Genomic DNA, 15,508 nt, shown 5'->3' on the forward strand with positions numbered 1-15,508 from the left:
TTGTCGATTTAATTGTTAATAGCATTTCTAAAAAATACAAGACTGTGGTAGCTGTCGAAGGCTGACGTTATTTAAACCCTTCTGTTAGGGGACTTTATAGATTCTTCATCCATAGCACGTTTGCACCTTTCGTTACGTCAAAGTTTGACATTCAGTGATAGAAATTGGGGTAGACGATCTTAAGGATGGGGTTGGCTTTCAGTTACTAACAATGTAGCGTCCCTAGACGCTCTTGAGGACCAAAGAAGTCATAACACTAAGAGAGAAATAGTATTAGCTACATATAGAAGGGCTGAAAGTCCATTGTCATGGTCCAGAGGCCATGTCATTCAGCGGAAGTATAAAAAGAGGCCTTAAGTGCCCTCAAAAGCAAGGCGAGGATCTAACCGAACATTCAAAGCGTTATCACGCATTCAATGGACATATTAAATGTCCCTGCAAGTCTAAGCTTATTTGACATTCTACAAAAATTGCTCTTTCTGAAATTGGGAAAATCTATTTATAAAATAGGTAGATATGCAGGAGATCCACGATCACTTGGCGGACAGCTAAGGTGCTCGACTTGTCCCTTTGTTTACCGTCTGACCTTCTGATTTAGGGCTGCTTAACCAAATGCAGCCTGAAGAGTAGTAACAATTTAAATAACTAAATCTGACAAGGAAATGCTCACACGCATGTCTTATTTTTCAAGATAAGAGGTTTTTATTCCAAATGTTGAGATTAGTAAGCCATATGACACGAAATGATGATATAAGACGAGATCACTCGTTGGGATCTCCGTCTCTGATACCTGCTAGCGGTAGCAATTTTTCACATTGTGCACTGCCCATGCCCCGTTGGTTAGGTGGTGGAATTCACTTCTCGCCTTCTATGTATTAAGGCTTGGACGTGTTGTTACGCTTTGACACAAAAGAGCCCAATGTTTATTACCCCTAGGTAGGTCACAAGTGGCATCACTTCAGGTCACCAGTGAGCTGGAGCATCTATGCTCTTTGTCTTTCCAAGTAAAAAGTTGTTTCCCTAAAAATGTTCTTAACAGACTCGCATTTTGAGTTACAGCTTACTAAAAATAAGACTACACCTATTAGGACCTTCGTTTCCTTTGGACCGACGGTTATGCAGGCTCATTCCGGATGGAAAAGGTGTATGCTAATCGCCATCCAGTCAATCTTACTTACACAAATTAAGATCTACTCTGTGACACCCTGTTTGTTGAAAATCCAAGCCTCCAAAGAAAGCTTTGTCTTGAAAAGCAGCACTTTGCTATTAGGAAACCTTAGTAAAAACACTTTTTCAGCGACTGTCTACTTGCAAATAAGTATGTTGACGGTGCATAAACTTACATAGAGTTCATATTTCATTTCATTTTGAATCCATTACGAGCTTATTTTCTAATGAGTCCTAAGCCTGACTTTAGCTTTTGTAAATGCCCTTAAGCATTATCATGTTTACATAAGTGAAAGTCACACAAAAGCTGAAATACAATTAAACGAATGTTTAGTTTTACATTGTATATAATTAAGTGACTAGAATAAATGTGGTCATAGGTGGCAAGGATTCGCCCGTATAAAGGTAGTGAGAGAAAAATAAGTCGTTGCTGCTTTGGAATGGCCAAAGCGTATCGGGGTGTTTCAGTGAGAACGAATAAATTGTGAGAAGGTTTGTCATGTCGTCTATTAAATATTATCTTAAGTGAAATTTTTGTAGTGATAACTGCATATATTATGTGTAAATACCAAGTAAGAAGTCGTTAGATGTCTATTGAAGCGGGGATTGATGGGACTATGCAATTCTTCGGATTGTCGTGACCATCAGTGAGTGAGCTGTTGATACAAAACTGTCGACAATGAAAATACTGCTCTGCCATTAAGTCATGGAGCCGGTGAATGGTTAGCCAATTTAAGTAGCCTAATAATGAAGTTTTCGCCTCTGTCAAATGAGTAAGCTGGGACTAAATGGCGCCCTCAAGGTGACATGGGGTGTTGTACAAATACACACTACACTTATTTGGTAATTTTTTGATTTTAAATATAAAACTATTAGTCTCAACTCACACAACGGTGGAAAAAGCGACATTTAGATTGAAAATTACCCAAAATAGGTTTTTTACCAGATAAAATTCTGATTGGTTGATTCTACTTGGTATCTAGTCGTACCTGCCATGCTACTGCTGGAATGTCAGTAAAGATGTCTAAAGAACAGGTTAGGTACATAAACAATGCGTATTTTGGCGAGAAACTATTGTCAAATTCTAATGCATCTTTAAAAACATCTCTTTACATGGGTCTATTTTAAAAGTTCATAATTTTTATGGACAATTATTAAAACAACAGCTAAAAGGAACATTTAATGTTTACTTCTACAACAGCTAATTGAGATATTCTGACTACATTTTTAATAGTTTCCTGTAAAATCTCCATTACAATTCCCTCGAACACCTTCAGCAATACTTGAGGTTATATCAGTTTTTGCTGTTCACAGTACGAGGTTGGCTGAAGAGATGCTTAAATTATCGCTCTCCGGCGGTAGAAAAGTAAGCGGAAACATACATGTTTTCATATGCTGTTCAACAAACGAAGTATGAACAAAGGAGCCGTTTTACGTCCTCATAAATACATAAAACATTTGTAATTTTACTTTATAGGGTCACTCTGTCTCACTACTTTAACATCCCGTGATCCTAAATCTTCCACTCCAGAAAGCGACGATTGAGGCCCAATCTTGGCCATCGGAAAAGACTAAGCAGGCACACCACCACGATCGTCCAGTGTTGCCTTTGGACTATCGAATTTACAAAGTGGCATCACATTTGCGCTTTCTTTTATATATCATATCAATTCATATAGTTAGCCGCCATTCTACATGGAACATGATTTGATGACCATAAGCATAATCCAGTATCAAGGAAATGTTGGCGGCATAAATAAACATTGAGGCCTTTAAAGCATGCCATTTAGGCCATGTCGCCGATTTATGCACATTTATTCTTCGATAGCTCTCAAGCATTCCATATGTATTAAAACTCCTTATGTATTAAATAGGATGAGTTGAAGAGGACCCGAATGAGGACCTAGCTCATAACTTCACAAAATAATCCATAAATGCCACTTGGCACTTCCATTTTTTCTGACAGTGTCAACCTAAGGCTAAAGTGGTAAAGCTTCGAAGTCTTCGACTCCGCCTTAAAGTAATCAAATGTTTGACTTGAGTTTGGTATAGTGCCTTGGGAATTCGCTGAAGATGGAGAAAGACATAATACTAGGGCAGAATATGCATTGTCAATGAAGAGAAGAACCCAGTGACCGCTGGCCTGGCCTAGGGGCCAATCCGCCCAGCTTAGGTACACTGGTGGAGGTCTAAGGGGTCAGTTACCAAAACCGATAGTCAAATAACCAATTAAATTTTATGCAGACCCTCTCCTCTTATCAACTCCGTCCCCGGTTCATTCACTGGTCAATCCTCCCCTTCAACCAACACAACCAAGTCGATGCTGCAAAAAAAGCAACCACAAACCAACAGCACCAGTCATCGAACTTGGGTGCAAACGAGAAGATATTTGACCATACAACTCACTGATCCCTCTTGCCAAATCTACCGAACCAGGAGTTTCGCCCTGTTTGGGAACCCTATTGGGGGACGGAGAATATGCTGTCCATCACGCATGTCTGTCGTTGGTGGTAGGGATAGTGGCTTGAACTCCTAGTCCTATAACAAAGGACAGAGTTTAACCTATTTCCACAGGGAAGAGGTTTTTGCGCCTATTTCTCCCTAACACTGTATCTCCACCTCAGTGCTGCCCAGCCAAGTCTCTCTGGATTCTTTCTAGCGATATGGCAGATAGCTCCGTAACGAACTTTGCTAGATGGTTCATGGCCGCGGCTAGTGCGGCTTCAGACATTAATACCATTCCTCCAGAACATGGAACCGGGACAGTTGACAGGGGCACACACCGTTTTCAGTCCGTCTGTCAGGGGTCACCGCAGACCCTCTCAGTTGCAAATCACACCTCTTCCGTCGCGTTCTGGTTTATCACCTAACAGTAGAAATTTGGATATTTGTCCCTTGAGATCGGCATCGTTTTTCGCCGCTGCCATTGCGTCTCTCCTAGACCTTCCTAAAGACAGAAGAAGGTATATTTCCAAGGCAGAATATGTATTGCCGTCGTAGAGAAGGGCTTGGCAACTACTGTCATGCCCAGGTAAACAGGCTACCTAGCAGAGTTCCAAAGGTGGATCCTTAAGTAGCCCATTACAAAATACCGTGAGCCAAGCAAATGAAAATGCATCTTTTTGTAAAAATGAACAAATTTTGCTCGTATTTTTTACCTAATCCAGTAACAAATAAACCCTCAGTATTTAAAAGCATTTAATAAGTCCAATAGTCAACTCTCTGGTATGCAAAACCAAATTCCTTGGAATAGATCCATTCAATTTGGCTTTGATTTGTATTGTAGTGTTTCCAGGTTGAAATCTCATTTTCGACATAAGAAATATCTAGTTTAGAATCTTCTGTTACATCAGTTTATATGTACTCTTGCTAAGTGGCCTGACCTCCGGGCCATGGCGGTGGTCGCTTGGGCACTTCTGTAGGTCTGTAGGTTCTATGTCTTCTTTCGTTTTCAGGGAAGCGTAAGGACGCTACACATTCTCTCTTTCAAAGAAGTGTACCTGAGACTCACTAAATCAGTGGTTAGCCGTACTTATTGCCAAAGCCCTCAAGATAATCAAGACGTAGCACATCTGATGAATGCTGAGTTAATTACCCACATAGGTAAACTTGTACGAGACAAATTTTTGCAAAAACTAAACTGTTTGCCCAAAATAAGGGAGAGAAATTATAGCGACAACTCTTTCAGCCATCCCGACAACTCCTCTATCATACTCACTCCCTTCAAAGGATTTCGGACATTCGAAATCTTACCTTATACTTCAATGACAATCATATCCATGTAGGAGACAGTGATTGAGCGAATTATATATTAAGCGAATTCTTACTGACCTACGCTTGTAACGACATGTCAAGACATGGCATAATACTTGCAATAGTGTATGTGCCGCGCCCACATTAACTGGAGGTTAAGACATATCATCTATGAAGTCACGTAGTACGGACTCAAAGAGGTAAATAACGTTACTTTCCATGTGCATTCATAAGCATAAGCAATGCCCATGAAAGCTGCATTCATGCCCCTATGACACTGGCCAACAAATTGGCTCACCTACTTACTTACTTACTTACCTGTCTATGGGCATCACACAGGTTTTTGGCTCTTATCGAATGTGGTGTTTTAATAATCGCAAAATTTGTGAACCAATTGCTTCACACCGGACACCTATCATTCTGCCTCGTTGACTAAATTTACCCTTACCGAATCAGTCTGTCCGTTCGAAGAATTTGAAGGCCAGAAAGGAGGAGACGAACGAGGGTTCTGTTAAAAACCAAATTTGGGCATTTTAAGACTAATCAAAATGCTAAACCCCTCAACACACTGCAATTTGAAGAGCGAAGAAATTGAAACCACTTCGCGGTCTTTGAATGAGGAGTCATAGTGCCAGAACGCCACAAGGTTCTTTTGAGTGTGCAATATTGAACTGTCAACGTCTCATCTACAATCTGTTGAAACTTGTTGGACTAACGTTTCCACGTGCTGCGGCATTCCGTTTACCCACATCATTAAATGGACAGGAGAGGTAGACACAAAAGCGTATTCCCACGAAATAAAAACAAACCCCGTTCCTTATTGAATAGCTCCTCTTTTAGGTTAAATGATGGACATACGTGATGTTCCGCACATTCCCTCTTCCTCCAACACAGTTACCAAACAGGACGAAACTCCATACACAGCAAAATTTTCAAGAAGCGTCAGTGGTGTGACAATCAGACGTCTTCTCAGTTGTACGTAATTTTAATGACTAGTGCGGTTGGTTCGTTGATGGCGTTTCCACAGCATCGACTACGCTGAGATAGCCGACGCAAGAGGTTGTCCAGGGTGACGAGAGTCTAAAAGGAGAAGCGGGCTATGTACTACTTCGATTGTTCGTTTGATTCTCGATTCTCTTTTTGTACTTTCGTTAATCGGCATTTCCTCCTGGTCATAACAGTAGCTCTCCAGCCATTCCGTACGTCCACACTGCATATTCTTTCGTCTTCAGAGAAGTCTCGAGACGCTTGACTGCACATTTCTTTAACTGTAGGAAAGGGAGAAAAGTGTGTGAAATAAACTCACTGAAAATGGTTGATAACAGCATCCAGAGCCATAAGTATGATGCACTTAAGTCCTGTCTACGCCACTAAAAAGTAAAACTTAACAATAGGATAATTAGGCACTTCCCACATGCCGTCGATCTATCATCATATAGTCAGAGGATTCGTAGATCTAGCTAAACCTCGTATTAAAATTTAGACACTTGTTAAACATTTGAATTCGAGGACTGTAAAGGACAAGAACTAATTCCTGTGACCACCCACAAAGTCAACTTTAGCGTATTTTTTGCCTTTATAAAAACTTGACTAAAGTAAAGTCAATTTGTGATCTCAATGTACCCATGAGAATTCTGCCTTTTTGATAAAAATCCTCATTGTGGTCAGCAGGGTTACGGGAACAATGCAAGTGGAATTGACAGCTCTCATACCTTCCGATGAATACTTCCTTGACTTGGAGTGATCATACAATACGTTGGTTGTTTGTTTAACTCTCATTCCTGGTAAATGGACCACTGTACTTCCACCGGGTGGTTTGGCCTCTGGGCCACGCTAGTAGCCTCAAGGCCCTACTGTGTCGAACATATGTGTATTCTTTAGCACCTCGGGACCGCCTTGGAGACGAATAGGGGCTAATGACGGCCCGGAGACCAGACCACCCGACGAAGTTACAACGGCCAGCACACAAAGCAGCCCTTTACCAAACCCAGGAGTTAAACAACCAGTGTATTACAAATCCACCCGAGTATTATGTCTTCTTTCATCCTCAGATAAGTGTCTGGGCGCTACGTTTAAAACTGTTAAGTGTAGATGAATAAATTTTAGACTTTAATATGGCGCTCAATTTTATCTTCATTTATTATATCTTCCAAGTTAACTGATCTCCTGCACTGAATAAGAAGTCTGGCAGATAAACTTTTTCCTCCTCTATTTGTCAATCTGTCTTGACATTTTAACGGGTCTTGAGAAAGGTAATACTTTGTATTCAAAAGTGTTCGCTCCATTGCTTAAAATGTGCCGCTAAAATACGCTTGAAGTGATGCTATTCAATGAATGCTCTCCAACTTTGGATGAACACACAGACACCCACTTACATGTGCTTAAATATGAGTTCTTTTACTATATCAGTGCTTAAATGTCCAATTTTGACCTCAACAAATAAAAGACAATGAGGTGAATTCTAAGACTAGTGGAACAAGCGTGACGTTTTAAATAAATTACTTCTTTGTAAACCGAGTCCTCCGAGTACAAATAATCATCCGCTTCAAGCACGAACAACCTTTGCCTAGCCAATGGTTGCTTTGTCGTCTAAAGAAGATATAAATTATGCTTTCGGAGATGTCTTGATAGCCTGTTTAACCCTTTGTCTGATTAGGCAGGTGCTTAAAGCTTTGCAGATGGTACTTCCGCTGGGCAGCTAGGCTTTCAGACCGGACCAGCAGCATTTCAGTACTTCTCTATGTCAATGCTACATTTTCTGCCGTATAACTGCGACAGTTTATGACTTTAGGAAAGACTCGAGGGCCACACTGTTGGCAGTGGCAAACGAGCCCAATCCTAAACGACAGCTACCCTAATTTTTACTGCTAAATACTAAACCTTAACGAGAGCGAAAAATGACATCCGTCTTTGATGAGAAAATCTATAAGGACACTTAAAAGAATGGTTGAAAATGATTCCATCTTTGGCAACTACCCCCAGTCCTGTGCTCTGCGGGAGTTCTGTTGTAGACTGGACCTACACTAGCCGTGAACTATCTGGTAAAGTTCGTGATGAATCCGTCCACGGCACCTAAATGAAGATGCCAATTAAGTGAACACTTGATATTTTATCCACCTCTCCACTAGCTGGATAAATCCCAGATAGACTTTTTAAGTCAACGCACTCACGACTAGCTATGGGCGTACAAGATGGCCTGCACATACCCTCTTTCTCTTCTTCAACAGTTTTTTCAAGCGGAATGAGACTTAAAATCCAGATCCGCTTGACGGTATGGCCTCCGAGGTCATGCCAGTAGGCTCTCAGTTCTTCTCTATGTCAGTACTACATTTTCTGCAACTTCCTACTACTCCAGAAAGGACTCGATATGCTACATTTCGACACTCATCAACATTTTAAGCAAAATATTTTTTTTAAAGCTGATTAACTGCAACCAAATTTCACACTAACAATCCAATGCCATGGTTGTACTACATACTTGTAAGCACTTAAGGGGTAAATAAAGCAGGTGCCATCAGGATGTGATCTGTTCTGACAGTTATCCTGCTCCATTATGTACATTTGGATTTATGTTTTTGCGGTCATGCATCACCTCGGGCTTTTTTGCCCCCCAAGCCAATTTGCGGACAAAATTGATGCAAAGATGTACTGTAGATTAAACAACCCTTCTTTAAAAGACTACTTTGATCTGTTTTTTGCGACATTTTTTCCTTTCGAGTAGACTTATCGTCTCCTATAAACGGAGGGAATTCATTGATAACTATGTACTTTAAAATTGCTTAACTTACTAAAGTGGGAACAAATTTACCTAGTAAAATATTATGTTCCCATAAATGGTACACCGCTAATTGGTAGAGATATCACCATTGCTTCTCAAATTCCCACGCAGGCATATGTATTCAACATGTAAAAAGGCTAAAAGTAACGTTTTTCGTGGTACAAGAGTAAAAATTCCAAAAGTATTGAGTTATTTTAGAAGTTGACAAAAAATAATGGGAGTATTTTCACCCCGATTGATTAAATATGCTTAGATAAGTGTCTATTAAAGCAATTGAAAGGACACAAGGGAGCTTAAAATTAAAAATTTTGAGTAAAATATTTGTTTTCGCTTTTTAGTTTTACCTTTAAGAAATCTGGAGCATTTTAGGTTCTTCAGACTTTTTTTGAGCTATTTATGAAGGTAGTTCTCGAGGTTAACTTTAATTGAAATAGGGAGATTTTCTATTACCCTTGGATTAAATCGGTTAACCAACGTTGTAATAGACATTTTTGCTTCGTTAAAGCTCTCCAAATGGTTATTTGTTTCGTTGCTACACCGTTTCATTGATTACTTCAATGAGCATAATTAGGTATTGTGAAGTATAAAGCAGACCTAATAAAGGCATATTTTCATGCAAGTGATTGGTAAACTGTCAAGAGGACATAAATAGAATAAATAGCCACGATTAAACACACTAGATATCAACGCAAACCTAAGTAAATATGGTCTAATTTTAAAGTCTATTACCATGTTGGAAACGAAAGCAATCTAGAGCCTTTCGTGCTGAACAGGAGTAGACAAGTTCACGAGGATTCGCTCAAAGTAAGAAACTCTTTGTTAAAGGCTAGGAAGCGTAACAGTCTCAGTGTTTTTCCTCTTCTCTTTCTGCTTTGTTGGGTATGGGTTTCATGATTTGAACATGGTCGGGGTACGTCTTCTCAGAGACCGATGGTGTCCGAGCTGTTACGAATTTGTACTTACTGACCGTCTCTAGCCTGAAATACACATTCAAACAAGTATGCCATAGAGAAGTATCAGTAAGAACCCATTAAATCTCTAAGACACTCTAGCTTTCCGCTGTTGATAACGGTAGGGTCATCGGGGCGTTTTGTGAGAGAAACTGTCTAATGACAAGGCCTTGGCATTCGTGCAGTCGCCTACACTGTTTGACTTATTACTTCATTGCAGATTCGACTTACACCTCATAAGAGCACAGTGTTCTGTTAAAATTTTAATCTTCTTGCTAAATGACATTATTTTTTACAGTAATCATGTTGGTGTGCACATTTGGGTTTGGCTCCGAGCCATCTTCTGAGATGCGGTCTCTTGTACAAGTTTCCAATGAAGTCCAAGTTACCATAGCACCTCTAAATTGAAGCAAAAGATCTGGGTGTAATTTAAAAGTTAACAACTGCATATATTTTCATTCCATAAAGTGATATAACATCAAACAGTTACCAGGGTGCGTGAACCCGCCCACACTAGTGACCAACGTAAAAACGATAATTAAATTTTTACTATCGTTAAGTTTAGAGATACTTGAATTAAAAAACTGCCTTTAATAACAGTAAAAGTGATTAATGGTGAGAATTGTTATTTGTTCAATTGATGGGATTAACAGAAGATTTTGGTTCGATGAGGTTCTACTCTACGGTCTAATTTTGGCCGACATATATATCGATAAATATCAAACACTCTCTGTTAAAAGACCCTTTGTTGTCCTACTATGTCTGGAAAATGCTTATTTACTTAGCGGCTTGCCCGTACTATACGTTTATTTGACTGGAACTTTTACAAGAGAAGGGGTTATTATATGCAAACCTCGTGGCTGAGCCGACACTCCTGATCGCGGATGAGGAAACTACCTTCAAATTCAAACATAACTCCTGATTCCTGCACACTTTTATGACCCTTTTCTAATAAAAGATGTCCTTCTTCGACCAGTCAGCTCGTTTCAAGGGTACAAGGGCGTAGGTGGGAGAGGGAAAGGCTGAAACCTTTATATGGTCTGCTCAAACTTGTACTGGTTAGAAAAGGAGTAATTCTGTGCATTCTTTCCCTCTATAATGCGTAGAATCAATGGGTTAACAGTCCAAGAGTTATTAGGCATGGACAAAAATCTAACTCCTGGTTGAGTACCCAATCTGTAAAATGCATAAGTCCAAACCGTGATAAATTTCTAACCAGAGGTATGTTAGAATGATGCTCTTCCATTTTGCAATTCTGAAAAATCTGAGAATTGGCGCGGACAGCTTCGTATTAAAACTGCACATTTTTAAGCCTCCCATTGTTCTCCAACTTTTATTCCAGGCAAGGTGATGGTGAGCCGTATAATAGCTCTTCATGGGGGCAAAATATTTCACACTTAACTTTGAGTCTCGAGATTACCCTGTAGACGAAGGAAGACACAATGCTAGGGCAAGATATGTATTGCTGATGCACAGAAGGGCTGGAGACGACCGCCATTGTCCGAAGGTCTTGCCCACTAGCGAAGTAGCAGACACGGAGTTTTAGGTGCCCGCGAGACCTGAAAAGAAGTGTTAAATCTTTTTCCATACGAACCAAGAGACACACTGTTCTATGATAAGCACCACATCTTCTTCATCCGGTTCCAAACTTTGACGACTCTTTTGAGGATCTAGCCCATAATGGGGGAAATAAATACTCAAATATCTTAAGTAAAAGTATTCAGTTTTACGAAAAATTATTCAAATTAATATGTTACCAGTCAAAATCCAATACAATAGAAGTGGCGTAATTGGGAATGTTGATCAGTGGAGTTTAAATAATTTGGTTTCTATTTATTCACCTATCAAAGAAAAAAATGTAAAGGCTCAGAGATGAAGAAAAAGCAAATGAGGGAGACCTTTCTACAGTTTTGCCTTAGTGAAATTTTACCGTGCAGGCATTCCTGATAGCCGCCTTAATGACTGCATTTTCTCCCACTCCCTCCGCCATCGGTCCCGGTCACTCATGCAGACCTCTAGGGCTACTCCAATCCTTTATGATTTTTTAAAAAAGGGAAGTGCCTTTTGCTTTACAGTATAATTTGAACGTTGATAAGGAGCAGTACCGATCTGCATCCAGAAGCTGCATACTTTTGTGTTGTGGCTGCAGCGACACCTCATAAGCAACTAAAACCGCCTCCCTGATGGAAGAGAAAGCAGTCAAATTGACACCACACAGTTATGAGAACCTATTGGATATAATGTTTAACCTGGGTAAATAAAACTTGTCCACAAGACCGTGTTTAGTGTCTATCAGACGTTTCCTGAAAGATATCAACACGACAAGGCACTCAGTGACAGCACATATGTATATCTCCCCTGGGCTTGAATTAACCTTATCACGACAGGCATGATTTAAAGCCAGTCTTCCCGAATGTATTCCAGAATATCAACTTTCATTGGAAAATTTGTCATCAGTAGAGAGGTTGACTGGAGGTCATCCCCTGTTCTCTCAAATCATGGACAGAACTTCAAAGGAAACACATCATCATCACATAATAAAGCTCCCAAAAGGTCTTCCAAATGGTAAATAAGGTAACGTGTGTGGTGACTTGCAGCCTCATTTGTTTTCACTAGCCCTGTCCATTGTCTGCATTCTGCTTAAGGTTCCAGCCAATTGCCATAACTCAACGGCGACAATGGATTTAGCGTTATTTTATAATTCCCTAAATATAAAGCTTAAACAATATCTATTGTTTAATCATGTTATTTTGGGTTCATTATTACCGGTAATAAAGACCTATTAGTAAGCCGCTATACGAAGGTCCTCTTCATTGGGCTTTTATGTATATACACCTTTGGCGTCAGTATGATTGGCCAAGGCGGATGAGTCCAATGGCATGAGAAGGTGGCTAATTTAAACGAATGCAGACACTCACGCACACGCACACATTAACGGGCGCAATATCCTATCCCCTAGAAATCCCACCTGGTCACTTTACCCCATAACTATCTCACTCTCCCTCCTTCTCTCTCTCTCCGTCTCACCCTCCCAACAGCGTTTGTAACAATCGCTAAGTTTGACTGTCCCCTCCCTGCGCCTTTTTGCAGCCCGTCTGGATATGTGACTCGTGAATGATACCTCCTGAAAGGATATAAATCGGTAAGACGGCCTCACTTTGTCTTGACTCAGTTAAAGACCTTACGCTGCAGTTGGACACCTGGGGTGTACTCACTTCATATTTTGGTAGATTAACTTCACTTTCCCTGCAACTCTTTTTGCACCAATTCCCAGGGAATTGGAGCTCTGTAATTATTCACATTTTTTGAAGTTGCCCTGTAATTTGAGTTCGCGTTTAACTACCATGATGTGCGGTATGTACCCCGTTAAGTTGAAAAAAGCGATTCTTCTGGCATGCGTATTCATTAAAAAGGCATTGAATACTTATCTTTTCCTTTATTGTAACAAGCATCCATGCACACCTTGTAATGTAGTATTAGAAGAGGTGTCTACTCTGTGTCGATGGCATTTCGCCTTGAATGGCGAGTCCCAGTGACAAGCACATGCATGAGGTTGCCTACTTGATGCGGTGAAATAGAATGCGCAATCAAATAGCCATCTATTCATTTTTAAATGAAAAAATATATATATATTTAGACTTTTAATTACCAAATTTAAGGGATAAAACGCCCTTCAGTGCGAGTTTCGATTGCGAGCAGGAAACACGCCTGAGAGTAGATTAAAAGAAAATTTGGCTGAAATTGCACTTTAACTTCACAAATACAAGGTGTAGAGGATTTTTTAGGTAAATTATGTATTTTTACCCCTTTTTAAGTAATCAAGGCCGAATGCTATTTTCGCAACAATATTTAAATGTAATCGGCCAAGCGGTGCGATCGTTCTCACCGACTGTCAAAATAGACTCCAGATTTTTTCTAAAGACCTATGGAATGTGTTCTGTTTTATTTCCGATTTTGCAGATATTTTCCAAATGAGGAGAGGTGACCTATTTCCAGAAATTTGTCTTTTGGTGTGCCATTGTAATTGAATGTGAAATTTTTTGGTCCCGCGGATGCAAGAATTCAGGTGCCAGACTTCAAGGACCATCCATGCTAAACAGAACCACATTGCATTCAAGTGATTTGAGACCCCCAGAAATTTATCAATTGTATGACAAATGATATTAAATGGGTATGAATTCCTCTCCCTGCACTTAGAAAAGGTGAATTTTCCAAAAACGTTAATTGACACTATGTCCTAGTCATAGCAATGGGGAAACTTCCGACGTTTTAAAAAGTGTACATACATACTGTAATTACTACAAAAGGCAATGAGCGCAAATTTGTTTAAAATGCAAACAAATGTTTCGGCAGACTAACTTAATAAAAATCAAACCAGTTTTTTTGCATGTTTTTTACTTATCTGATGTCTTATCATTTTCTTGAAAGATAAATGCCGCTGAAATCGTTTAAAAACTGTATTTATTTCATAACGTATATTGAAAATGTATGCATCCATATTTTACTGCTTATTTTATGTCTGGGATTTATTTGCTCATTTGTCTTGCGGTTTATGAATTCATTGAAATTATTTTCGATTTTCAACTGTGTTTAGCCTCGCATTTGTCGCATATAAAGAATTAAGAATCAGAACTAAAAATGCTGCTCTTAATTTACGAATTCCTTATTCGCAGGATCTACAGCTACATGTTGCTGTCATTGAAGAATATTCTTCACATAAAATTTCCTTTTGAGTCCCCATTTCATTGTCTCCTGTCTCTATGTAGTTTTTAACTTACCAGTTGCTGTAATACCACTGTTTGCCCCTGTCATAATGCTTAGAAATGCTCCACAAGTGTTGCAATTTTCTATCTGTATGCGCCGTCAAAGGCGCACTTGGCTTTGATTTCAACTGCGCAGAGACCGTCTATAGCGCAGGCTCCTGACCTCCTCCCTCTCGCATTCCGCACAAACACCTTTCAGGTGTGGCGCAGAAAACGGGGAGAGGGAGGATTCGGGGTGGGTATAGTGTGATTAACCCCCGCAGCATTTTCAATACGATTAGCTGTTCGGCTTTAAAGAGAGGACACGTTTGAGAATCGTTAAGGTCCACACATTACCATGTGATAGGTCAACGACCCTGAATGTAACCCCTAAGAGATTCATAGATGGATTCAAACGTTCTTAAATAAGTTAGGATTTTGACTCGTTTTTCTGAGAATAAAGGCAAAAAATAGTTTGAAGCAGTTAACCTCAAAATTAATAAAATTACGACTTCAACTTACCAAAGTGGATTGATTCTCAACTGAACTAGGCGGTTCTGAATATGGACAAGAAAAACAGTTTGGTTTTACTTAACCAAAAATGTGAATCGTGTGGCCTTGAGTTAATTTAGTTACTTTAAATCAATACGCTAACGGTACCTCGTAGTATCAGAAGTCGCTTTCTTTAAATGAGCAGTAAATCGTAAATCTCAGCCTCCCAGAATTTGTCCTTTTAAAATATTGTTAATTTATTTATTTCAAATAACCCGTCATATAACATCGGGGGCATACAAATTAAGGGAAATGTATAAACTAGCTAGATGAACACCAGAATCTGGATTTATTTATGGAGAAAAAGACCTAATTAGCAATCCAAATGGCTAATTCGTAAAGCACTGCTTTCTGTTTGCATTCACAATTAAGTTTCGTTTCCACCACCCTGGAATGTGTGGTGTATCTGAGTAGTTCCAAAATGTATATTTATTTCGCCTGAGGGTAGTCTTAAACGCTTTTCAGCAGAGATATAATACGATAGGCATTGTCATGTCTACCTACAATTAATGAGATCAGGAATAAATACAACGTTTGTTGGGATAAAGTGAGTCATTTGCCCTTTT

At 39.6% G+C, this 15,508-nt stretch overlaps 1 protein-coding gene across 1 annotated transcript; it reads left to right on the forward strand. All coding sequences in view use genetic code 11, as the record gives it.

The window, feature by feature from the left end:
- Positions 1–8,813: 8,813 nt before the first annotated feature.
- EGR_00691 (hypothetical protein) lies at positions 8,814–14,381 on the forward strand (the record flags this gene model as incomplete). Its single annotated transcript, XM_024489940.1, has 4 exons — positions 8,814–8,879; positions 11,366–11,506; positions 12,366–12,433; positions 14,243–14,381. 4 exons carry the CDS (start codon positions 8,814–8,816, stop codon positions 14,379–14,381), a joined length of 414 nt encoding a protein of 137 aa, XP_024355343.1.
- Positions 14,382–15,508: the final 1,127 nt, after the last annotated feature.

This window comes from Echinococcus granulosus (assembly GCF_000524195.1).
Source record: "Echinococcus granulosus chromosome Unknown EG_S00003, whole genome shotgun sequence".
Lineage (NCBI taxonomy): Eukaryota > Metazoa > Platyhelminthes > Cestoda > Cyclophyllidea > Taeniidae > Echinococcus > Echinococcus granulosus.